Genomic DNA, 27,481 nt, shown 5'->3' with positions numbered 1-27,481 from the left:
GTTGCTCATTCAATATTTACCACTCACTGCAAATATAAGAAAGAAAGAAAAACATCATTTTTCTCTTGTTCAAACAATTGCACCAGCAGAATCTGAGCCATCATACCAATAACCGAAAAGGAAAAGAACAAAGTGCCTGGGATTGCTGCAACACCATACACTCCAGAGCCTTACACCTTAACCCACACTTGTAGCAAAAATGTACATCATTAGTGTGATGAAATCCACAGCTTTCGGACCAGAATAAAGGAGAAGACAATCTCATCTCTTACCTTAGTGTGCAGTTTAGCCAGCTGCTTGTCATCAAGGTGGGTCTGTGTGTAAACACGCCTCTTATAACGAAACTGTAAAAGAAAACAGGATCACTAGCTTTGACCTTCATTTCTATGCTAAACTTTCTGATGGAGGACGTGTAGTGGCTGAGGTTGGACGATTATTGGGAAGACCATGCTTACTCATGATGCTCTGACAGTCACCATGAGTAAAAGAGGGCAGGTAACGATAGAACGACGTGTAAGCAGCTCTCCAGTGCAAGGACTGTTTTTGGCTACACTGTGAATGAAGATAGAATATACAATAAATCTGTGTCTCATGTTACACTATTTAAGGACATACTAATATGTGATACTACTAAATGTACTCATGTGCACAAGAGGTTTCTCGAACCTTGGTGAATGCTGAACAAATCGGGATCTTTTATCAGGTATGTGAATCTAAACTAGCTGAGTAGAACTGTGACATGCACTGAAGAAAAAACTTTTTTTTTACACAGTGCTGGTCACAATGGAATTCTTTCTGCCACAGTGGATTTTATTAAGCTTTAAAGGACAATAAAAGTAACTGCAGGAGGAATTCCTCTGGGAGTCGGCAGCGGTGGGATTAAAAACAGTCCTGCACACACCTCAACACTTCATGCAAAGTGATATCCACTTTAGGGGTGAATGGTAACGGTCCTTTAAAGCAAAAGGAATAAAAATAAAATAAAATAAAAAATCCAGGCATAGTTCCGTACACTTGGCGTCAGCTAGTCCGAAATATATTTACTGCAACATAAAGTACATTTATCCTGCTTTCTTCACTATCTGCCTTACTGCTTGTGTTTTCTTTTTCGTTTTCTTTTAACACATCACATAGACTAGTCATCTATCTATCTATCTATCTATCTATCTGTCTGTCTGTCTGTCTGTCTGTCTGTCTGTCTGTCCGTCCGTCCGTCCGTCCGTCCGTCCGTCCGTCCGTCAGCCACCTTTCTGTCTGTCTGTCTATTTATCTGTCTGCCTCTGTATGTGAGTCAGTCCATCCTTCCATTCCTCCATCCATTAGCTACCTTTCTGTCTGTCTGTCTGTCTGTCTGTCTATCTATTTGTCTGTCCCTGTTAGTCAGTCAGTCAGTCAATCCTTCCATTCATCCATCCATCCATCAGCTGCTTTTCTATCTATCTATCTATCTATCTATCTATCTATCTATCTATCTATCTATCTATCTATCTATCTATCTAAGACACTGTAGGAAACTAATGATTGGCATTCTCAGTGATTTTAATATTGCACTGAAATATTTGTGAACAAAGAGTATTTGAATATACAAGTACATCATTTTGATTACAACTGATTTTAGTTAGTAATTAAGTCATTAAGTTACTCAAAAATGTTATCAAAAAGCATTAACTGTCAAATTCTGATCATTTAACTAATCTTTTAAACACTACCAAATGGTTTTATGCAGTTGCTCTGGTGTGTACAATGATTACCATGATTACATGTTTTTCTCTACCCTTTTGTTAAAAATTATTATCCTTAATTAAGTAACTATTAGGCTCCGAACAATATACTGTAATATTAAAAATATAAAAACCCAGATCTGAGTGTTATATTAAACATCTAGTGAAATTAAAAATCTCTCTGTTCAAGACCACCAGATGGGAAACTGGGTTCGTGACAACAAACGAGCAACAGATTGATCACAAAAGCCTTACTGCCTCTGTGTTTACTGTTGAATGGTTTAATTTTACTCATATATTTGCTCTGACCCGAACAGACGGTCTGTTCAGACTAAAGTCACATTACCCTTGTGATTGGTGAGGGTTAATCTTAAACAATCTTTACCCAGGATTATTGTATTCATAGATAATTCTTACTTCGTACATGCATATGATGTGCTCAGAGTAAAAAGAAAACACTAGACATTAATCAAATTAGAAAGCAATCATGGATTTAACCTCTCTGTGGCTTTGAGAGCCAGAGGCAGCTGGATGTAAATGATTTAGGACTTTCTGTAAATCACTGTCATCATCCAGGCCTCGGATCACAGACCCATATGATAATCACAGGCAAACCCATTATCCAGAGTCATGGGATAACACTAAATCAGGTAGTTTTTCTTTATCTAACAGAAGGGTAAGGTGAATCTCTCTTCTCCCCAGAACACACACTGATATGATCGGCACATCTTTCTGTTTTAACAACTAAAACTGCATGGAAAGAGTGAACTTGTTTGCGTCTCTGAAATTATTTACTCTGACTTGCAGTGCTGACATTTTAATGCTAATGCTCTTCTAGTGCTTCCTGGATTCTGAGGCTTTACAGGGATTCAGTTGTCCAATAACAGATTTGCAAAAGGGTTTAAGATTAGGAACTGCCCCCCTGATGGTGGAAGAGGTCTATGAAAGCTCTTGGTCCATTTATTTGTCTATCCCAACATGTCTTCTCTGCCTCCTAGAGAGCTGCAGCTTCCCATCCAGTTTATCTGACCATCTATCCATCTTCAAATCTATCTCTTCACTCAGACACCCGACTCTGACCCTGTGGGGAAGCGCTATCTGTCAGCGACTCGTGTGGTAGATCTATAGACCTACTGGTGTGTCAGTAAATCTGGCTGTATGGCATGATGGAGCAATAACCAGGGAGACAGCTTTCTATCGGAGGAGATGTGTCACCGCTTTCATATTGTCTCTGATGGCAAAGTGTCCGACTGTGCCCCACTAACACATGAACTGCACACCTTCACAAGCAGTTATGACCAAACGCACTGCATTTTCATCATGTTTGGACAGTCATCAACTCATTAAATTTATAATCGTAAGTGGCTGTATTTTGAATTTATGTTTGAATAAATTTGCCAATTAAAAAGAGCTGCACTGCACTAAAAGAAATTAGCTTCTATTTTGTTTTGAGCTCACATGAAAGGAGCAGAAAGCTGTAGCCCTTGCAGTCTCACACATTTCTCTCTCTCTCTCTCTCTCTCTCTCTCTCTCTCTCTTCTTAATTAAAGTCATAAATCAGGTGAAATGATAATAGTATTCCCCAAATGCTCTAGCAGAGAGAGGGCAATGGAGAAAGGAGATGCCATTACAAATTAATAGAGCTTGTGCACTAGAGCACTGCACAGATTTTGGATTTGCTGAGCGTTTTCTATCTTGCTGTCACACACAACCAGAAAAGGAATGTTTTATAGCATCTTTCGATTGTTTACACGTGTGTGTGTGTGTGTAGGCTGCATCTCCGGCTGGGTCCCTTTGCTCCAGGATAAGAAGGGAATTAAGGGGTCTGAGGAGAGGTAAGGGGTCTGAGGAGCTATGGTCAAATATATCACACTCCTACAGACGCACAGGTACAGGTCTATTCGAGCAATGGTGTCAGGCGAAAAAGCTAAAGTAGAGGAGTGAGTGATTGTTTTGCTCGTACCTCTAGGTATGGTATGGGAGTGACAGAGGGGAGTGGGTACTCCTTCAGAGTGCGCTGTTCGTCCAGGAACTTGCCCGCTTTGCCGTTGTATGCAGGCTGAAAAAGGCCGTAGTTCAACACGTCTTTCAGGCTCTGGTTCAACGAGCAAAGGATGCGCTGTTTAGACAGCCAGATAGGTGACTCCACGTTAAACTTCATGCATTTCTACAGGAACACAAAGAAACAGACAAATGATTCACATTTAGGGACAAAAAGTTGTACAATGGTGTGAATTCACACATATTCATAACATAAAGCTTTTTAAGAAATTACAGTAAACATAGAATGCTGCAAAATGAATGCTTGATAAAATGTTTTCATCACATGATTTCAAAAATCAGCATCAGCACAGTGCAGGAGAGCCAGACTGAGCAGCTTTCCTAGATTTCCTAAAAATAACATGACTTCTATTTTAAGAGAGAATCCACAGTTATTTTTTTTTGGTACTAACTGATTAACTGTGGAAGTCTTCTTCTAAATGTAGATAACAGCAGACATGCGGTAGGTGAAACAAATGGTCAAAATGGGGTCGGTTTATCAGTATTTAATTAAAATAAGGGGGAAAAAAGGATGCATAATGAATGTGCAGGGTTAACAATATTTTTCTTCCTTTTTTAAAAAGCTCCACAGAGACCATTTGCTTCCCTCAAAAAGACAACGAGAAAAAGAAAAAGAAAAATGTGTCTATCTTTCCCCGTGCCTGAACATTTCAATTCTTTTGTAGTTAGGGATGGGGAATTCTGGCAATCTGGAAACCTGGCAACCCTCGCTACAAGCTGTTTTTAAAGCTTAATATTGAAGTAAAAAAGCTTTCTTTTTTATCCTGCAGAATCCCAATGGGCACACCTAGTCTGAAGCTTTCTGGCAAGGTTTCTTGAACAAAAAATTAAAAAAATAAAACAAGTAGCTTTACAGCAGCTTTCAGGGTAAAAGATACAAACTAAAGGTACAACAGGTGTACCCTAACCCAGGTGTGCCGCCTCAGCGACAAGAACAGACACCGTTTAGTACCCTTTTTTACTTCAACTTTTGTTAGCTGACTTGTACAGCCAAGACAGGATAAAAGAATAACAGATAATGACTGTTCCCCCATAATAAGGAAGTGTGAATAAAAATGGCTTCCTTTATATTAGACAGATACAGATGCACATGCTGTGAAATTAGAGTAACATCTTCACTTTGACTTCATAGTCATTGCTCTATTTCACATTCCATGCACATGCAATACAATTCCGAATCAGCACCAATTAAATCCTGGCACATTTACATATTTACTGAACTGCATTTAGCCTCTGAGTGATTTTGTGCATCGTGTTCGTGACACACATTTTTAGTTCTTCTAAATGGACTTTATCCGTGACACATGCCACGGAAGCTCACTGGAAATGTTTTAATAATGTACTGGAATTTAAGTTTCAGCAAAAAATTCATCTCCAGAACACTTAAAAAGATATATATATATATATATATATATATATATATATATATATATATATATATATATATATATATATATATATATATATATTTCACAAGAAGGTTCAATATTACACCTATAGTAATATATCCACTTTGTAAATGTCCCACGCTTGTGAGCCAACTCAAACAGGCTATGACGACAGACTCGAGTCAATGCCAAAAATTGGTGAGAATTCAGCTTGATCCTGCTGATGACTTTGCCCTGTACACTAACTACAAAGATGAAGATGAGCCACACTTCCGAATCTAATCACAGAGTGATGAGAGGATTTAAGGCTCAACAGCAATAAAATGGCTAACATCCCTTATGACTGTGTCTTGAAATATAGCCAAGGATATATCTCACACCCTTTTAAATTCCTGGAAAGCACCATCCAGAATACAGCTTAGAACTCACACACCAAACATCAGCACATAAAATCTCACTTCTACTTCACATCTGTCCAAATCTTGGGTAAAGCGGTGTGCCAAATGCCCTGCTCCAAACAAATGCACTCCGTATTAAGTTTTAAGCAGCTCTCTCTAATGCTCTTGTAGCTGAATGAACACAAATTCCTACAGCCACACTGCTGAACCTAGTGGAAAGCCTGGAGGTTATTATACCTTGCAAAGAGGAACTAAACTAGGAAAGGGATGTTCAAAAAGCACATATAAGTGTGATGGTCAGGTGTCCACAAACGTTATGGCTATGGTGTATATTAGATATATAGTTCAGCTCTATACCATATGAGTATACCATTGTATCTGCTTGTAGCTTCACCTTTTCAATCCAGATTAGTTTAAACACTGTCCATTATTTGATTATGGAACGTTATTTTAAAATCAAGATGATTTCCTTTATTCTTCATCTTTCCGACAATGCAGAAATACTATTTCGTACAGGCTTATTTCTTCTATAACCCTTTAAATTCCTATCAATCGTGTCAAATATTTATTATTTCTCTCCCAAAACTACCTACCATTTCCTGGTAGCATCACCGGATTTAAAGGCATTAAACAGTATGCTACATCGGTTTTTCAAAACAACTAGTAGCTTATTTCCCTGTACAGCTGTGGACTCATTTCCAAAGAGCCCTCAGAAAATAAACGGAGCCATCCTCTAGAATCTCATCAGAGAGTTATGAGTCGATTGGAAGCTGAACAGCGGTAGAATTGTGATAATATCCCTCATCCACAGCTCTTCAGACACCTCCAAGGACATATTGTTCAGTGGCTGTGTCCTTTTAAATCATCCCCAACACTCTCGTATTTCATGAGACACCCCTGAAAATGATATTTCGTGACATCATCATCTACTTTTAGATTGCATACCCTCACACTCCTGGATGTTATGCGGAATGGGAATATATATATATATATATATATATATATATATACATACATATACAGGGGTTGGACAATGAAACTGAAACACTGGCCAATTTAGTGTTGGAGGTTTCATGGCTAAATTTGACTAGCCTGGTGGCCAATCTTCATTGATTGCACATTCCACCAGTAAGAGCAGAGTGTGAAGGTTTAATTAGCAGAGTAATAGCACAGTTTTGCTTAAAATATTGCAGTGCACACAACATTATGGGTGACATATCAGAGTTCAAAAGTGGACAAATTGTTGGTGCAGGTCTCGCTGGCGCATCTGTGACTAAGACAGCAAGTCTTTGTGATGTATCAAGAGCCACGGTATCCAGGGTAATGTCAGCATACCACCAAGAAGGACGAACCACATCCAACAGGAGTAACTGTGGACGCAAGAGGAAGCTGTCTGAAAGGGATGTCTGGGTGCTAACCCGGATTGTATCCAAAAAACATAAAACCACAGCTGCCCAACTCACTGCAGAATTAAATGTGCACCTCAACTCTCCTGTTTCCACCAAAACTGCCTGTCGGGAGCTCCACAGGGTCAATGTACATGGCCGGGCTGCTATAGCCAAACCTTTGGTCGTGCCAATGCCAAACGTCGGTTTCGTCTGGTGCCAGCAGCGAAAATCTTGGGCTGTGGACAATGTGAAACATGTATTGTTCTCTGATGAGTCCACCTTCACTGTCTTTCCCACATCCGGGAGAGTTACGGTGTGGAGAAGCCCCAAAGAAGCGTACCACCCAGACTGTTGCATGCCCAGAGTAAAGCATGGGGGTTTGGGCTGCAATATCATGGCATTCCCCAGGCCCAATACTTGTGTTAGATGGGTGCGTCACTGCCAAGGACTACTGAACCATTCTGGAGGACCATGTGCACCCAATGGTTCAAACATTGTATCCTGAAGGCGGTGCCGTGTATCAGGATGATAATGCACCAATACACACAGTAAGACTGGAGACAGAGTGGTTTGATGAACATGAAAGTGAAGCTGAACATCTCCCATGGCCTGCACAGTCACCAGATCTAAATATTATTGAGCCATTTTGGGGTGTTTTGGAGGAGCGAGTCAGGAAACGTTTTCCTCCACCAGCATCACGTAGTGACCTGGCCACTATTCTGCAAGAAGAATGGCTCAAAATCCCTCTGGCCACTGTGCAGGACTTGTATCTGTCATTCCCAAGACGAACTGATGGTGTATTGGCCGCAAAAAGAGGCCCTACACCATACTAATGAATTATTGTGGTCTAAAACCAGGCGTTTCAGTTTCATTGTCCAACCCCTGTATGTATAGATATATTTCTGGTCAAGTTCCGCATTAAGCAATTTACTCTATGGGCTTTGTTTACAAATATAAACTAGGTCCACTGAGCAGAGCTAAATCAGATCTGATTATTTAAGCTGACCCTGCTTCTGGTTATAATTGGCTTAAGCTCACTACACAAGGCAATTACTCCAGCCATGTATAGTTTAATTACCTCGAACAAAACAAATGGGAATATACAGTATACATATTAAACGTATACTATATTTCCAGAAAATAGAATACATTACAGTATGTTTTAGCTAAATTTGTTAAAATCTTTGAATGTTGAAATAGTCACTAAACAGAAGCACTTTACTTTTTTCAATGCGTTTCAGAAACCTGTTGAAAATCCTCCCTAATGAAGATGTATCGAGAGAGATTGGTGCGTGACTGGAAAAGGTCCCACCCACTGAAATGAACGCTTAACACACACTAAACTGCTTCAGCTATCCTTCATTTCAGTTCCATCATTTACTCTCAGGTCTCGGAAGAGGCGTTTGTATGGGTGCTACATTCAAAACTCTTCTATGAAAATCCATACCTCTCTGTTGTATTTGAAAAAACTTTTGAGGAATGAACTAGACATGTATCCAAACTCTTTCTTAGACACTCTGATGATATCTCTGACACTGGCACCTGCGAAGATGAAAAGCTTCAGCTTTTCATTTCCTATTTTTTCCATACACATTTTAATGCCCTGTCACATAAAATCTACAGCCCTCCTGGATGCAGCCTTTCTAGATAGATGTTCAACATGCAAACTCATTAACACAGCCACGGAAATCACAGAGCCTAAGGATCAGTTTCTGTCAATCTTTATGCCCTGTGCATCACCGCAGGAGTTGTTTACTGTCTCTCCTGCAAGAGATGCAATCAGCTGTACATCAGAGAAACCAAGAGGAAACAGTTTTTGAACTGTACTAGAGCGACACCTTTCCTCCGCAAGATATTCTTTCAATAGCTGTTGTGATGATGGTCATGTAAAGTGCCGCCTAACTCGCCATTCAGATGTTCACCTGCACAGCATGTTTATCTCGCTTATGTCAGATTTTTGTCTTTCTTGACCTGAATTTAGTGGTGTATTTGGGCATACATCAATTATATGTAAAGTTCTAGAGTTTATAGCCAGAAATGAAAAATAGTTTTAAAAAACTCTGCTGCTTTGACGATGTGATAGCACAGATGTGTTACTGACATTTTGACCGCAGGTATTTAGACATGTTTAAGCAGACTGACTGTTGGTACTGCTGTATTTGTGGAACATTCTCTAGCAGAAAAATAGTTCCTTTTGATAAAGTAAATCGATCATTTTGATAAAGTAAAGATACCAATGTTAATATATGCAAAATACCATGGAACCATCGCAACTGGCCCACTTTACAGATACTTGGCCCTGCACCAACTCTGGGCCAGTGGCATCGCTTCTCCTCCTCTTCTCTCCTCCTTTCACGCACCAGATCAAGGTTTGGCTACTTTTCTCAACTGTACAAGGGTTGTTAGTTACAGCCGTCATCAGATGGCCACCCCCCTTCCTTGGTGTTTCATTGATTTAAGCCCATGACACCTCGGGGAGGGGGTGCCTGCTGACCACCACCCAACTCTATGCCATAATTCGTCCTTCAACAGGTTGGCTCTGCCACTGCACCTCCCGCTGCATCAAGATCCACTGAGATGCTTTCTCCGCCTGTTCAGTGACCTTGCCTACCAGCTGTTTCCTGGCCATCCCCCCAATCCCCAGCAGCCCAAGGGTTCTCCAGAGTGACTGCCCAGCAAACCCTCTACAGCCGGACTCTACGGGTAAATTCCAGGCCTTCCATCCATTTTGCTGGCTCTCGAGGGTAAGCCTTTGATATTTCTTGATATATTGTATTATTGGCATTGCATACTGCCACACATAAACTATATCTTCCTTGTTATCTATTAGCCAAAAAATCTAATTTTTTTTTAACTGAAATCTTGATCCATTAACAAAGATGAGAATTTGTATGTTTAATTAAGATTTTAATGAAAGCAGCTCTTTTATCAGAGGAAAAGTCGCAGCTTTTCTTTCAATTAAGACTGTAAGTGCTAACATCACTCTACGTCTCGCTCTGTCTCTTTTGTCCACACCAGGCCTGTTTTCTCTAGAAACCATTTATGCTCAGCAGCCACAAACTCGACTCATCAAAGTCTTCAAACTCACTGTCATACTCACACGCTGCAGCATCCTGGCAGTTTCTATATCAATACGAAGCTCCTGTGACCTGTTATGAGCTTCTCTTTCCCCTTTTCATTAATAATGAATTAGTCCAGTCTCTGCCAATGCTTATGAAACACATACAAGTGTTTTTCCAGCGCAGAGCTGTACTGATCAAAAGAAAACCGGCACAATCCAACAGGACGGAGAGAGAGATCGGGATTGAGATGAAAGTGAGTGTGTGTAACAGACAGACACAGGGAAAGAAAGAAGAAGAGTACCCATATTCATCACAGAGTCTCTATATGTCTTAAAGGAAATACATCAAATGCAGCTTTGAACTCCTGTTACTTCACCAGAGCTATGGCTCTCTGCATTATCAAGACAAAGACATGGAGCGGGAGGGAATTTCTATCTCTGACTAATATAAATCACATTACACAAACACTTTATTCAGTTTTCCTTACAGCACATGGCTTTAATATGTTGGATGACACACACACACACACACACAGCTCATTCTGAACACACAGAATCTGATAATGAGCTGAATACTGTGTGATAAAGCAAGGGTTGGTTGTGAATTAGCTGTGATATCTGTACATCTGTATACGTCTAGAAAGGTGTGTATAAATCTGGATAGGTGTGTATACGTCTGGATAGGTGTTTATACATCTGGATAGGTGTGTATAAATCTGGATAGGTGTGTATACGTCTGGATAGGTGTTTATACATCTGGATAGGTGTGTATACATCTGGATAGGTGTGTATACATCTGGATAGGTGTGTATACATCTGGATAGGTGTGTATAGGTCTGGATAGGTGTGTATACATCTGGATAGGTGTGTATACATCTGGATAGGTGTGTATACGTCTGGATAGGTGTTTATACGTCTGGATAGGTGTGTATACATCTGGATAGGTGTGTATACATCTGGATAGGTGTGTATACATCTGGATAGGTGTGTATAGGTCTGGATAGGTGTGTATACATCTGGATAGGTGTGTATACATCTGGATAGGTGTGTATACGTCTGGATAGGTGTGTATACGTCTGGATAGGTGTGTATACGTCTGGATAGGTGTGTATACGTCTGGATAGGTGTGTATACATCTGGATAGGTGTGTATATGTCTGGATAGGTGTGTATAAATCTGGATAGGTGTGTATACGTCTGGATAGGTGTGTATACATCTGGATAGGTGTGTATAAATCTGGATAGGTGTGTATGAATCTGGATAGGTGTGTATACGTCTGGATAGGTGTTTATACATCTGGATAGGTGTGTATACATCTGGATAGGTGTGTATACATCTGGATAGGTGTGTATATGTCTGGATAGGTGTGTATACATCTGGATAGGTGTGTATACATCTGGATAGGTGTGTATATGTCTGGATAGGTGTGTATACGTCTGGATAGGTGTGTATACGTCTGGATAGGTGTTTATACATCTGGATAGGTGTGTATACATCTGGATAGGTGTGTATACATCTGGATAGGTGTGTATATGTCTGGATAGGTGTGTATACATCTGGATAGGTGTGTATACATCTGGATAGGTGTGTATAAATCTGGATAGGTGTGTATGAATCTGGATAGGTGTGTATACGTCTGGATAGGTGTGTATACGTCTGGATAGGTGTGTATAAATCTGTGTATGAATCTGGATAGGTGTGTATTTGTCTGGATAGGTGTGTATACGTCTGGATAGGTGTGTATATGTCTGGATAGGTGTGTATAAATCTGTGTATGAATCTGGATAGGTGTGTATATGTCTGGATAGGTGTGTATACATCTGGATAGGTGTGTATACATCTGGATAGGTGTGTATATGTCTGGATAGGTGTGTATACATCTGGATAGGTGTGTATACATCTGGATAGGTGTGTATACGTCTGGATAGGTGTGTATACGTCTGGATAGGTGCGTATACATCTGTGTATGAATCTGGATAGGTGTGTATACGTCTGGATAGGTGTGTATACATCTGGATAGGTGTGTATATGTCTGGATAGGTGTGTATACATCTGGATAGGTGTGTATACGTCTGGATAGGTGCGTATACATCTGTGTATGAATCTGGATAGGTGTGTATACATCTGGATAGGTGTGTATATGTCTGGATAGGTGTGTATACATCTGGATAGGTGTGTATACATCTGGATAGGTGTGTATATGTCTGGATAGGTGTGTATACATCTGGATAGGTGTGTATACGTCTGGATAGGTGTGTATACGTCTGGATAGGTGTGTATACGTCTGGATAGGTGCGTATACATCTGTGTATGAATCTGGATAGGTGTGTATATGTCTGGATAGGTGTGTATACATCTGGATAGGTGTGTATACATCTGGATAGGTGTGTATATGTCTGGATAGGTGTGTATACATCTGGATAGGTGTGTATACATCTGGATAGGTGTGTATACGTCTGGATAGGTGTGTATACGTCTGGATAGGTGCGTATACATCTGTGTATGAATCTGGATAGGTGTGTATATGTCTGGATAGGTGTGTATACATCTGGATAGGTGTGTATATGTATATGTATCTAGTTTATAATACAGTGTGTTAAACTTCATTTTCATGTTGCTATTAAAATGACTTCCATCTCAGTGCTAAGAAAATGGAAGCAGTCTCACTGCCCAATTTTGCTTTAGCCACTTTAGCTAAGCTCCCCAAGATCAGAATCATATTGAGTTCATCAAGAAAGCCAAATAATCCTATGAAGATTAAAACAGAATTAACTAGGCAGCTTTGAATTTAGGGGTTATGTTGAATTGTCAGAGCTCCTTCACTAAAACTGAACCTTTTTATATATCTCTCAAAGAAACGATAAACCACTGGTGACAAATTAACCATATGCTGTACATTTAATCAGCATGTATACTTAATAAGCTTTGGAAACAGGTATATTCCACTGCCCAAATGCACAGGAAAAACAATACAGGTAACTTTCAACAAACAGCAGCACACTGGGACAGAAGTGATTTTTTCCCAGTGGGCGTTGATGGCAGGACTTTCTGTAATCCGTTTCCTGAATGTTGCTTCTCACCTCATTTAACCTGAAACCCCAAACTACCCACAACACCACCCATTCAAATTATCTCCGAGCATCCCAGTCCCACTGTGTAAATGGTGTCAACTCGAGCAGTGTCCGCTACAGTTACTCATAAATCTTGCTTGGAAGAGGCAGAGTACCTTGGCCTGCTGGAGACGAGGTTATCAGCATGACTAAACACATTTCGCACAGATATTCCCATTTCAGATGAGTTCAAGCCCATAACCTGAACAGCGATGTGGAATAACACTAACGGTGAGCTCATCCTTTCAGTCGTTACAGGCTTAGTAGTTTAGATGTCCTTCTGAAGCTTTTGATGAAAACTTCCTCCAAAAAACTTGTTGAGGAAGAAATCATTGATATAACACAAATAAAAGGAATGAGGAGTAGTTTCTAAATAAAACAAATATGTATTCCATGTATGTACGCAGTAAGTGAAGATTTATTCCACTCAATCATTTACTCAGACTGTCACACTACACTGACTCCCACATCATCACTGGAGTGATTAAGCAGCACTGATAGTCACTTTCAGGTTACTATAAACGATTACGGCCACAGTAGGAACGTGTGCCAGTGACCTTGTGGTATTTTCTGGAACTAAAGCTGCTTTTAGACTGCGATTTCAACTGTCTTTTAAAATTAGTACTTGTCACACTGTCCACAAAGATCCCAATAAAGTCTTGTCCAAATTCTATAGCACACTGTCACATGATAAAATAAAGACACACTAATGATAGACCTCTAATGAAAGAAAATTCTGATTATGTTCTGATTATCAGTCCTGGGAATGATCCGGGGATCGTGCAAAAAAAAAAAATCAGCTTATGTTTGGGGTAGGCTATAGGGCTAAGATATCATATTACACTTCTCAGAAGTATTTTTAGGCTAGATTTTTTTAAAAATACAAACTAAGTGAAAATATTTAACATTGAAAACGAAGAATCTCAAAGAAAATCTTCTTTTTAACATTTTACAATTTTAAACATTAAGTGCAAAATTCATCAGATTCCCCCAGTCAGTGTGTAATTATAGCAACAAAAAAAACCCAGAAATATACGATGATATTTACAGTATCTCAGTGAAACTGCACTGTGAAATGATTAATTACAGTTCCAATGTTTTATCATCACATCGCTCAGCCCCAATGGTAATGATATATTTATCTTTATAATTATTACCTTTACCTTTAGAACTACTAGATTTTGTATCTGTGTTGTGAATGTTACGCAATCCTACACTCCTATTGGCAGCTTTTACATGAGTACCGTACCAGTGATGATAATATTTATCATTGGCTGTTTGATGGCATTGGAACTAAATTGCGATGCAGAGAACTCATTACATAATGTGCTTTAAGGCCGCTGATCTCAGAGCGACCAAAGAAATGCGATTTTGCGTGCGGATGCAAAATCATAAAGTGTAAAGCCAGCTATATAGGAAAAGTCAGTTTAAGGTGTGTGTATGTGGGTGTATGTGTGTGTGGTCAGTAATTGCTCTCTGACTCAGAACCCGTGGGGAATATAAAGCCAGGTCCTCTGTATTCTGCTAGTGTTTCTTGTTCTTTCCAAGCCAAAGCCAGTCACTGTCAACTAGGCAACGCTCGCTGCATTAACAACACGAAGCATCTGTCTCAACCTGTTTCTGTTCCTTCCTAAGCTTCCAATATAAACAAAGGATCTTAAACGTTTCGGTCTAAGGTCCCCTTCACAGATAGTACCACTGACCCCCACAGCTCACACACAGAAGCGATATTAACGCTTTTGTACACTCACTTGTTAAGTGGACACACAGTGGACCCAGATCGAGAATCAGGTATTCAGCAGTATTCAGAGGCTTTCCTCAAGAATGCTGCTTCATTTAATATGAACTCCGGTACCTGTTCTACCCATTCACATGTGTGCTGATCTTGGCAGCAGTATGCTGGGGTGTAAACATAAACAAACTGAAAAAAGCTAGTCAGGAAAGTAGATTGTGTAGAGACGTGAAGCCTGGACTCCCTAAAACTTAAAAAAATAGACCAATGGGGCATTAATTGGACTCGACACAACCCATTCCCAGATCATGCGCACCTTCAGACAACAATTCATAACTAAATTCGTTAAATTCTCATTTGTATAGGCAACCATTCATTATCACATTATATAGCCCTTCCATCTGTTATTCATCCAAACCCCGCCTTTATACATGATCATTCACTGTGTATATTAGTCACTTTAAAGACGTATGTTTTTCCAAAATCACAAATTCGAATGAAAAGATCAACATGCACATTACCAATAACACATCATGTCATTTTTCACCTCCCATAAAGAACAAATGCTGGCTAAGCAAGTAGAAGCTATGACAGAGAAAACCAGACAACACAGGACAATTTCATAGAGAACTCCGAACAGTTACAGTGACACAAACTTTGAACTATAACTTGAAAAGTCCTTGCAAGTCCTCGCAAAAAGTCAAAGTGGGAGTTCAGAGTTATTTGTTGGGTGTTAAGCAAAAGCTGATTAGGATTCAGGTGCGACGGAGGTGAGCGGTGCGGGACAGATACAGGTGGAGGAGCCACAGGGGACATGACACCATGCTACAAATATAATCTGAATACTGTATATTAAGCACATCAATAACACAACTGCTTCAGACTGAACCTTTGTACTGTGTAGTCACTATATACGGCAATCTTCAGAGCCCAGAATTTCCATAAAGAGTAGAAGATTTACAACTTTTTTGACATTTATGAAGACAAATATGCACTTTGAAGGCTACTTCGTTAACACCACAATCTTAACAGTAATGTTTGAAACATAATGACTGGAGCCTGAGAAGCATGTCTAAGTAGCATGTCCATTGGCATGTAGGAGTATAATTAGGCAAATGATTGAAGATCATTTGGTGTGAATGCTCCACTGGTTCCTGTTTAATATTTTCCAGCATCTGCTAGCCAAACAGCAATTACCAAGTTCCTGTTCTCCATTTTAAAGCAATTACTGATTTCATTTCAGTCTTTGTTTTAGTCACACACACGATACATAATTGTAAAAACTCGGCATTGCATCCTGGAACTTTTGCTCCGGTTTGCTGTTTCCATTCTTATTCCCTGATAAATATTTTTTGCTGGATTTTCTTATTAATATGGCATTAAGCATTGCTAGAAAATCGTGAAGGAGAAAAGAAGCTCTTGCTGTTTTGTTTTTTAAGAGCTAACAGCAAAACATGACAATTTTTCCCGTCTATTAAAAACACCGTAAAGGCATTTTGTTTATTTCAGTAAACAATGTTAATGTGTTTCGGTTTTTGATTGTGTATGGAGAGTCTAGTTTCTGTTTTGCTCTTGGAAATAACCGAATATTAGCCGCCTCTACTGTGTGACTTTAGGAGTACCACTGAGACTAGAGCATGCTTAAAGAAGAAACCTTCAAGGTCACAATGTCAAGAGTTTGGTTTGGGGCTCATTTTTTATTCCTTCTAATAATTTCATGATAATGTGACTTGGCAGTCGATATGTTTGGTCATTGAATATAAATGATCTTATTATAAAGCTGTCTGTGTAGCCATCAGTGGTTTCCCTGCTGAAAATAACACCAACTTTTATCAGCGTATGTAGTTTGTTCATTACAATCATCTCCCACTAGTGTTTAGTGTAAACTGTCCTTGATGCAGTAGATAGTAGGTATGGCCCTGAAGGAGGTGCCAGCTTAAACACCAGCGCTGAAAGTGAATGAAAAGTGTTTTGTGTAATAGAATTTCAGCCGCTTTTCCGGTGAACTTTTGAGGACTCTCAGGACACAGTATGCAGATTGCCTTTCCTCTCGGTACACCCCCTTCTCATTAAAATGCTATTTCACTCTTGTCTTTAGCCCAAAGGCTGATAATTAGACCTAATTTCAATCTTTATTCATTTATGTATGTAAGTAGCCAAATAATGGAAATTTGTCCTGAAGTCTGCAAGAAAGTTTCTGCTATCCATTGACTGATCAGAAAGACGTAAAGAGTCGATTTCCGAGTCTCCTTTTTCACTAACTACAGTGCAGAGTCTAGTGAATTGGGTTCTCCGGTAAGAAAAGCCCTGCTGTGAAACACACTTCCTTCCATGCTGCTGATTTCTTGTTCTTATTCATGCAGGCCAACTGCAAGGTTATTATTCAAGGGGCTAATTTCTCCTCACCCTTACTTTACCCTTGCACTTAGGAACTCATCAGACGTGCAGTAAGTAATCTCACGCTCTGTGAATGTACGTAACTTGTGTTCTCTCCCAAAGTAAGTGATTGAGAGAGAGAGAGAGAGAGAGAGATTGGATAGACGTTAGGATAGACCTGATTGCAAAAACGAGGTTTAACAACTGACTGAAGTACTGAAAAATCGAGTGCGTAAACAGCACACTTAGATATACACGTGTATTTCAGTTTACACATTCCGGACGTGTAAGAGATTCTGAATACACACAGAAGTGTGCTAAGCTATGGTATTCAGTACACTTCTTTCCGTCGACATTTATTTATATGGCATCCACAAGCTTACCCAGAGTGATTTACAAGAGAGCTACAAACTAATCCATGCATATAAGAAAGGAGTCAAGGATTAGGGATTGTGCTTAAGGACCCAACAGTGACTCCTTGTTGTTCATCAAAATGCCCAGCAAAATCTACCTTCTTCATACTTACATAATTGTGTATAATTTAAAGAATTAGGAAGTGGTGGCTCAGTGGTGAAGGCTTTGAGCTACCAAGGCAGAAGACGATGGCCCTAATGAAGGAAATATCTCAATTACACGGACATTTTCTCTCAAGTCAATCACCCAACATGCATCTAAACAAACCAATGAGATTGTATTGGGTTCTTCTAAACAACAGAGAAATGTTGCCATGTACCTACTGCTCTCAACATGGTGGTAGAAAGAGGTGCAGACTGTATGGTGTTCACACTGTGACCGTCACAATTTAAAAGCCAATTCTGTCACCTTGGCGTAAAAATGCTGACAAACAGACAGCGCTCAGTGTGCACTTTGCAGTTGTCCGGAAACTGTAAAAGAAAAAGAGAAACCAAACAATACAGAGGATACAGAGCATGCTCCTGAAACTGTTCAATTAGTGTCTCTACATTTACGTGGCACTAATTGTAGTTGTGGCTTTCATAACCACAGGTGCCATGTACTTTTGTTGTGATTATTCACTTTCCCTGAAACTTTCCCTTTCACGATTTTCCCGTGATTACTCCGCATAATTAAACCGTCCTCCGTTCCACGTATTAGGGTGACATCTTGTGCATTTCGTCTGCAATTCCAATCTGCGTTGTCGTGTTTTATCTTAGTGCCTGTTTTTTCTTCCTCTTATGGTTTACTGGTATTGACTTGTGTCTGATTGCCTGTTTAGATCTGTCTGCCTGGGTCTTTGGACTATGATGCTTGAAAATGCTTGAAACAAACCTGCCTATCATGTTCCTCCCTGTATGTTATATTATATTATATTACGTTATAAAAATTTACATTTCATTAAAACCTTTTTTCTAAAAACAACGGTACTGCATTAAAATGCTGAATTCTATTTCATATGTTTTTCTCTTTGTAAATACGTTTCATTTGAATGGAAGAGTTGTGGTTGTGATCAGCCTGAGCTCTATTACGAAGCAGATTATGTGCATCATTGTAGATCAGGTCAATCAATTATGGTCAACACTGATAACCCCTGGCCTTCTCTTCGTCTTACTTCATTGAAGAATAAAAAAAAGACACCTCACTCAGCTACATATGCTTGTGTTGTATGTGTGCATGGCCGTGGATTGTAATCTCCTAATTAATTGAGCCACTTTATTTTATGCATGCTGTCCGACAGCCATATGGTTACAACTTCAGCACTGATTGCTCTTTGTAGCATGTTATCTTCCCTTCATCTCCTTCCTCACTCTGTGGGGTTTTGGCTTGAGTCCAGACCCCGAGTCTCTGTGGTGTGTTGACGTGAGAACAGGTGCATATGTTTTTCTCCTAATTACACATCCTGAAGGACCACTCCAGCACTGCTGACTCACTCTCTAATATTTCATGCCATGTCAAAAACTCAGGTAAATAAGAAATGAGCCAGATTTTAATGTGTCAGTAAGATGAAGAAGAAATACTCAAGCTAAAGATAAAACAATAAGAAGAGAAAAAAAAAACGTTCATTTCCTTAATTTCGCTAAACTCTGACGAGGAACTGCTGTTAGATTAACACTGCATTTATAACTCATCCTGTAAGCATGTGCACATGTGTCAGGAACTGCTGGACTGTTCCCTGCCAGGCCTGAGGAAGGCGCTGGCAGGTGAACCTGAGAAGCCTGCTTGTTCGTGTGTCTTGTGATGACCTGTCCTATTGTTCTCTCCCCTGATTGTCTCACCTGTACCCCGTTTACCCTAATGTCTAGCCCTATAAATAGGGATCCTTTTGTGCCTGCCTTTGTCTGTGATTGTTTACTGTTATTCGTTCCGTGGTTCCAGTCCGTCTATGCTCCTGAGTTGATCTTGTTACCTGTTCCGTCTTTATTTTCCTTTTTTAACCATGCCACGTCCCGTATCCTGTTCGTCTTCCCATGTCGTGTCTTCATGTCAATAAAAGCAGCGCTTCGCTGAATCCTGTGTCTGGGTCTGCGTTCAGCCGCGTGCTAGCGTGGGCACGCGCACCACGTTCGAGCCCCGCCTAGGGCGAGGATCCCGGCTGTGACAACATGCAAGGCATACGTTAATGCTAGAGACGAGGAGCAACCGGACCTGCTGTAGAAATAATCATTTCTCCACTGGGACTGAAAGTATTTCTTTGCCAGTATCATTCTTTGTGGTTTGCAGTAGATAACTGTGCTGAGGAAATGTAAAGCCGAGAAATCTCAAATCTTGGACAGACATATGGACGCATGGATGGACCAAAAGCAAAAATTATAGATGGCCAGAAAATGGACTTTGAGTTCCTGTGTTCGTGGAAGAAGCAAAAGAATACCAGAATAAAACTATTTCAAACATTTGACCTTGTCGTGACTTCACCCTGTTTGGACCAATACTAAAATGTAATCAGTTCATCCTTTGGCTAGAGGGGATTTCAGTGGTCATATAAATATTTCAGATAAATCCATATAAACATTCAGCTACTAGTTCTTGAGACATTCTGCTAACGAAAAACTCGAATGGACCTAAAAAACTTCTGAAGCTGATCAAATGTGCAGTAAATCTTCCGGACAAAAGCGAAAGGAAATTACATGTTAACATATATAAGTAACATTAAATTAGGGGCGGGGGTGGCTCAAATGGTTAAGGCTCTGGGTTGTTCACCGGGGGTTCAAGGGCAGAGAGGTTCAACCCTCTATGCTCCAGGGGCCCTGTATCATGGCTGACCCTGCGCTCTGACCCCAACCTCCAAGGCAGAAGTTGATTTTTTTTTATGTATGATGCAGTTCTGTTACTTATCTGTAATCATGCAGCAAGCCTACATAACCACATTTTACTTGACTCTATTATTTACAACTACATTTAAACTGTTATGTATTCCTATCATTGTGGAGACATTCATATAAATTCATTCACAAAGGCACACACACACACACACAGTATGGGTGAGCTATTTTCTATAATAGGATTAAATGCCCAGGAGGACAAACTCACTTTAACAAGAACAACGCATAAAGTAACATTCAATTAGCATTTACTGATTTGTAAAAACACACACACGGACGGACACACACACGGACACGGACACACACACACACACGCGAACACACACACACATGGACGCACAAAGAGCCACTGAGACAAACTAAATGCAGTCAGCTGAAAATGCTGAAGCTATAGATTTTCTAATTAAGAGAAGATGGAGCATGAATGGAATCATCACCCTTCTAGTCTAATGACTCTGTGTAGAGTGTCCTACAAAAAACTGAACACGAATTAGAAACTAGGCAATGTTACTTTTTTTAATTCTAAAAGTGGAGTCTGTAAAAAGAAAAAAGAAAAAGCTAGTCACCATCATGTCCCATCTAATATTCTATTCATTCGAGTCCCTGACTAAAAACATGGTCAAGTTTTGGGACGTCTGCCTTTACATGCACATGAATGTAATATAGAGTTTACCCGCCCTTTGTAGCTATAACAGCTTCAACTCTTCTAGGAAGGCTTTCCACAAGGTTTAGGAGTGTGTTTATGGGAATTTTTGACCATTCCTCTAGAAGTACATTTGTGAGGTCAGGCCCTGACGCTGGACGAGAAGGTCTGGCTCACAGTCTCCACTCTAACTCATCCCAAAGGGGTTCTATCAGGTTGAGGTCAGGACTCTGTGAAGTTCCTCCACACCAAACTCTCTCATACATGTCTTTATGGACCTTGCTTTGTGCACAAGGTCATGAACAGTCATGTTGGAACAGGAAGTGGTCATCCCCAAACTGTTCCCACAAAGTTGCGAGCATGAAATTGTCCAAAATGTCTTGGTACGCTGAAGCATTAAGAGTTCCTTTCACTGGAACTAAGGGACTGAGCCTAACCACTGAAAAACAACACCTGAATTCAATGATTTGGAGGGGTGTCCCAAAACTTTTGGCAATATAGTGTATCAGGAAGAAGGTACATAACATATTGCACTAACATAGTGGTATATACCCTCCGAGTTTCTAAATTAGTTGCTATTTCCATAAAGATAAATGCATCTGAACTGAGTGTGAGGCAGTGAAAAAGAGAGTGTGGCTTTCTAAATTGTTGGTGCAGTGGCATTTTCAAAGCCACTTAGCTCCAAAACTATCCTGCCTCTCAGGACCCTCTCTTAGTAGAAACCCCAACATCAAAATGTTATTTTTCAGACTTTAAGCAAAGCCTTAAAGATACCAAAAATAAATAAATAAATAAATTCCAAAAAAGTGAAGATTCACTGAATATACTGCTGTTGTAGAGGCGAGGACTTGGCAGATAAAAACACTGTGTTCTAGAGGCTTACACAAGTGAGTTAACACCCACAGTGTCAGGAGATCGCACAGGGTTTGGATGCAAATGCAGGTTTTATTTAAAAGACATACGCAGACAATCTCAGTATCAAGAACAGGCACTAGTTAGATAAATGACAAACTCAGATCAAAGTGAAAACCAAAATGTTAATTGATACTATGGAACGGTCAATTTGGTTAGAACACATGTGTAATAAACAGTGGACTGCCAACAGATATGCAAGTCATGTGAAAAATCAGATAGTGCTGAGAATCCCCCAACCATTTAAGTTTTCAGATATGTCATAAGAAGGGATCCAGCTTTTCTCCTCAGAACCACAACTCACACAGGCCATGAAATAATTCCCTTAAGTCTGGAGTGCACATGTAGAATGGCTGACCTTTGAGACTGGGGTGAAGAAAACTATGAGTTTCCAGGAATCTCAAATTTGTGCATGTAAAGATGGAAAAGACTGGAACTAAGAGGCCCAATCCTGTTCCAGCATTGCAATGCCCCTGTGCACAAAATAAGCTCCATAAAGGCATGGTTTGCCAACGTTAAAGTGGAAGAACTTACGTGTCCTGCACAGAGCTCTGACCTCAGCCCCACTGAACACCTTTGGGATGAAGTAAATCACTGACTGCACTCTCAGCCTCCTCACACCAACATTTCACTAATGCTCTTGTGGCTGAATGATCAACTATCCACAGCCACTCTCTGAAATCTAGTTGAAAGCCTTCCCAGATGAGTGGAGGTCATTACAACATCGTAGGAGACTAAACCTGAAATGAGGTGTTCAACACGCACACACGTGGGTATGACCAGTTGTCCACAGATCTGGTGCATTTTGGTGAAAATCACATCCTGTAATTTGCTTGTCCAAATTCTTTGACCAAATTCTGGTTGATGACCCCCCCTTGGGTCCTCTGTTGATGAGGACAAACTGCATCTCTGCACTGTACAGGGTCAGTTTTATGACAAAAGGTTTAATGGAAGGAAATTACAGTATGTCTGACACTGCATTAGCACATGGCTGGTCCTCAACGTGCCTTCCTGGTTGAAGTGTCTCACAATCAGGTCACTGTGTTTCAGGCTTTCAACATGACAAAGAACATACTGTAGGGCTGTAAAAACATTTTATCTTTTCTCCTTTAACAATCGAGACAAACTGCTAGGTCTTCACGCTCGTCCAGTGTTGAATGGCTGTCACAACAGGCTAACTCCAAAAGCACATGAGCTTAGAATCTTTTGTGAAATGCTGTGATTTATTCTGAACTTGACCAGTGGTTATGGTTCTATGTTAGGAGGAAAGTAGACATAGACCTGCTTGGGGTTTTTTTTAGAAGCGCAAACTGTTGCAAAGGAGACTCTAAAATCTCTTCACCTCTTTGGGAACCTACTACTGTAGACTAAAAAGATATTTTGCCCATTAGAAATTAGGTGAAATCTTGTGTGGAGAAGTGAAAAAAAGCATAATAGATGGATCCCTTGGATTTATGCAAGAGCTATGCAATTCTGTATTTCTCAGGCTGTGAGAAATATGACTATAAATATGAGTTGATTGTTGTAAGTAAACTGAATTATCAACTCCTGATGTGTTCATGATAACCCTACCCCATTTTACAATTAAACTGCTATGTACCAAGTTACTACCTGAGCCTGCATTATGCTCACAAAAATAGAGCCCAAGTACTGCCAGATACACAATCACTCGGTATAGGGTCAGAAACATAATGTCTGGTGGCCAAAAAATGAAGCAGAAGCAATATAATAGATATAAACATTTGGCCTTATAGTGGAGGGTAATAAATTCCTATACTGATATGTAAGGAAGGAATGACTGGACAGGACTGTGTCCTGTCAATATGAACCTTCTCTTGTGAAATTAGCTAAACAGATATATACAGAGTTTGTTGTGTGTCATAAATCCATTCACAGTTCTATTTTGGTTCTTATATCACTAATATCATTGCAGTTATGAAATGGGTATTTATAGCATATAGAAGGATCATAAGCCTGTTATTGCACATTTTGCTGTTGACATATGTAGTGTAATATGTGTGTAGGGTTGACAGTGATTCTAGTGATGGGCAGTGTGGTGCAGCTGGGTGCATGCAGCTCTCTGAAGATTTGATTTTTGTGGCTGCCTTCAAAAGCAGCTATACAACCCCAGGGCTGTACAGAGACAAAAAACAAATAAATAAGAAAGAGGAAAAAAAACACCAGAGGGAAGATGTTTGTCAGAAGAGTGCTGATATTGGTTTTGGGCTGAGACTATGAAGTTCAGATATTATTTGTTTTGTTTTTGATGCAACACTGCATCTCGTACAACATCTGTGTTTCCATCCACCCATCCATCCATCCATCCATCCATCCATCCATTAATTATACTATCCATTCACCTATTAATCCATCCTTTGAATAATCAATTCATCCATCCGTCCATCCATCCATCCATCCATCCATTAATTATACTATCCATTCACCTATTAATCCATCCTTTGAATAATCTATCTATCTATCTATCTATCTATCTATCTATCTATCTATCTATCTATCTATCTATCTATCTATCTATCTATCTATCTATCTGTCCATCCATCCTTCATCCATCTATCCATTCATCCTACCTTTCTGTCTGTCTATCTATCTGTTTGTCCCTGTTAGTCAGTCCATCCATCCATCCATCCATCCATCAGCTGCTTTTCTATCTGTCTGTCTGTCTGTCTGTCTGTCCATCCATCCATCCATCCATCCATCCATCCAGCCATCTATCCATCCATCCATCCATCCATCCATCCATCTATATATCTGTCTATCCATCCATCCATCCATCCATCCAGCCATCTATCCATCCATCCATCCATCCATCCATCTATATATCTGTCTATCCATCCATCCATCCATCCATCCATCCAGCCATCTATCCATCCATCCATCCATCCATCTATCCATCCAGCCATCTATCTATCTGTCTATCCATCCATCCATCCATCCATCCATCCATACATACATACATACATCCATACATACATCCATACATACATCCATACATACATCTGTCTATCTGTCCATCCATACATACTAGGAGGGTAACTATATACAAAATTCATATTCAATATAAATTCATAATGGTGGTGTTTCCTTTTTACATTTTTTCATGTTTACATTTTTGAAATTGCAAAAATAAGCATTGCTTGAAAATGGCTAAGGTTTTTATTTTCACTTCATTAAAACATCCAACATAATAAAAGTGCAATAACTGAAGTTTAGTAATGACACTATGCTCCCTTTCCCAAGCTAATATACTAGTATACTAGCATTATTTTAATGTTTTTTTTGTCAAAACCCCATAGTTTATCCTGGTTTGTTTTATTATTTTTTCACAGAAGATTCTAAATTTTAAAAGTTACATCTCACATAATTCAAGCTGTACTTTTTGATGAATTGCCTACTTTATCATGCAGACTATTTAATGCATTGCGTGCAACATATTGAATCAAGAAACTTAGTGAGAGGATATGCCGTATTGCTACAACCATAATACATACACAGATGTGCCAAACCACCTAACAAGCTATCTATTCTTTCATCTATCTGCCCAACTGCTTGCCCATCCATCCAACTACAAATTCATCTGTCTTCCCAACCACCTGCCAACATCCCCCTCTCCATCCAATCATTTATCCATCCATCACTGCATATAATGTACCAGTCAGATCACCTATATCTCTTTCCACAGCTGAGGTCAAAAGTTTACACACCCTTGTAAAGAAAATGCATGTCATGTTTTGAGATTTCAACTTTTCTTTTCTGTGAAGGAATGAATAGAACACATGCTTGTCTTATCACAAACAAATTCACACATTAAGCTATTTTATAAAGCTGTATAACTTAGCACACTTTGTTACATTGCAGCACATGTAATATTTGGTAAAAATACAATGATTTAGGGGGGCTGAATGCCTCATCTTTCTTCCTTCAAACATATGTCTGTGGTCAAATAACTCAGTCTTTGATTCATCTGACCATAAGACTCTTCTCCAGAATACTTTTTCTTTGTCCATGACATCAACAAAGAGCCTGAGCCAGGTATGGCAGACTCTAAGCCCTATCGGAGTTCTAGCAGATTATTTTGCTGTTGTTTGATTTCTTCTGACCATGAAGACCTATTTCCTCTCAGCAGATGATGACAGTTTGGGTTATCATTCTGACCTTGGCTAAAAGAGACCACTATACCATGTATTTTGTACTTGCGAACAACTGTTCCTACAGATGGCCTTGGTGCCTAAATTTGCATAGAAATTGACATCATTGACTTATGTAAATCTATGATCTTCTTCCTGTGAAGTACACTGAGCTCCTTAGACCTTCCCATTGTAATACATGTGGCTCAGTCTACTAACCCAGTCAAACTAGCCCTATATAGAGCACAGAGAAGATGTGCTTGTGGCATCAGTTTTGCGAAGAACCACGTATGCGTGTGAAGGTTAGGTATCGATACCACTCACTTCTCAGAACAAAAAGGACAGTTTCAAGAAATCACAATCCCACGACTGCCATCATATACATAAACACCATCAATCTCAGCTCTATCTATCTGTCCATCCATCCATATGTGCACCTACAGTGTATATGGTTTGTGTGTACACTCTTATAATTGAAACACAAGAGCTACTACAGCTACTGACCTGACTGAACCGCATTACCCCGAGTTCAATTGTTCTCTGCCCTGGTCAGTGAGAGCTTGAGGCAAACACTGTCCCTCATTTCCGTTACACGACCACAAGGAGAACAAAGGTCCACTCAAGATATTGTTTCATAAAGGAATATTCATGATGTTGTCCAGTGCATAGTAACACATGAATAACGTTCATAGCATTTGCGTATAATATGCATTTCTCAGAGAAGTCTGGGAAATAGTCTGCTTTCCCATCATATATTCACAAAGTGAGATGCTGCTTTAATGCTGTGGGAGAGAATTCTGTTCCTGAATAAAAGCCTGACAAGAAGGGGGGGGGGTGATTCAATATTTAGCTTTAAAAGCAGTCATATAACCATCTATTAGAGAGATTATTGGGGAAACGTATTACAGGTAGAGGTGCCTAATGAATAAGCTCTCTTCAAAAAATACTCCAGGGTTTTTTTTCAACCTAATCTGTATCTCGTGTGTATTAACACCACAAAGAATCATTTGCACAATGTTCCTCTATTGAGAACGGAACAGGAAACACATTGCCATGAAAATCACTTGCAGTGGAGGTCAAGTGAAAGTAAATGGTACAAATGACATAACCATACAATGACTTCCCTGTTTATTAGGTCTATTTAGCTTATATTATTGGTCATATACATTTAAATATATATTTTCTGGATGGAAGTAGTGTGTGTGTGTGTGTGTGTGTGTGTGTGGTACACATGGATCAAGCACAGCACCATTGCAAGGGCTTTTTTTTTT

General features: G+C 39.7%; 1 protein-coding gene across 9 annotated transcripts in view; it reads right to left on the bottom strand.

Moving 5' to 3' along the window:
- The window catches only part of shank3a (SH3 and multiple ankyrin repeat domains 3a), a 253,618-nt gene that overhangs the window by 143,565 nt on the left and 82,572 nt on the right, over nt 1-27,481 (bottom strand). For all 9 annotated transcript variants that reach the window (XR_009204503.1, XM_058388450.1, XM_058388454.1 and 6 more), the window contains 2 exons: nt 3,685-3,888; nt 273-344 (listed from right to left, as the gene is read on the bottom strand). Coding sequence is in view for 8 of the 9 variants with exons in the window: in XM_058388450.1 (XP_058244433.1) it covers nt 273-344; nt 3,685-3,888 (276 nt within the window). In the remaining variant the exon portion in view is untranslated. The remainder of the gene's footprint in view (nt 1-272; nt 345-3,684; nt 3,889-27,481) is intronic.

The sequence above is a fragment of the Hemibagrus wyckioides genome, linkage group LG04 (assembly GCF_019097595.1).
Source record: "Hemibagrus wyckioides isolate EC202008001 linkage group LG04, SWU_Hwy_1.0, whole genome shotgun sequence".
Classification (NCBI taxonomy): domain Eukaryota; kingdom Metazoa; phylum Chordata; class Actinopteri; order Siluriformes; family Bagridae; genus Hemibagrus; species Hemibagrus wyckioides.
Note: the sequence above shows the minus strand (reverse complement) of the source record. Positions and strands in the feature narration are given on the sequence as shown.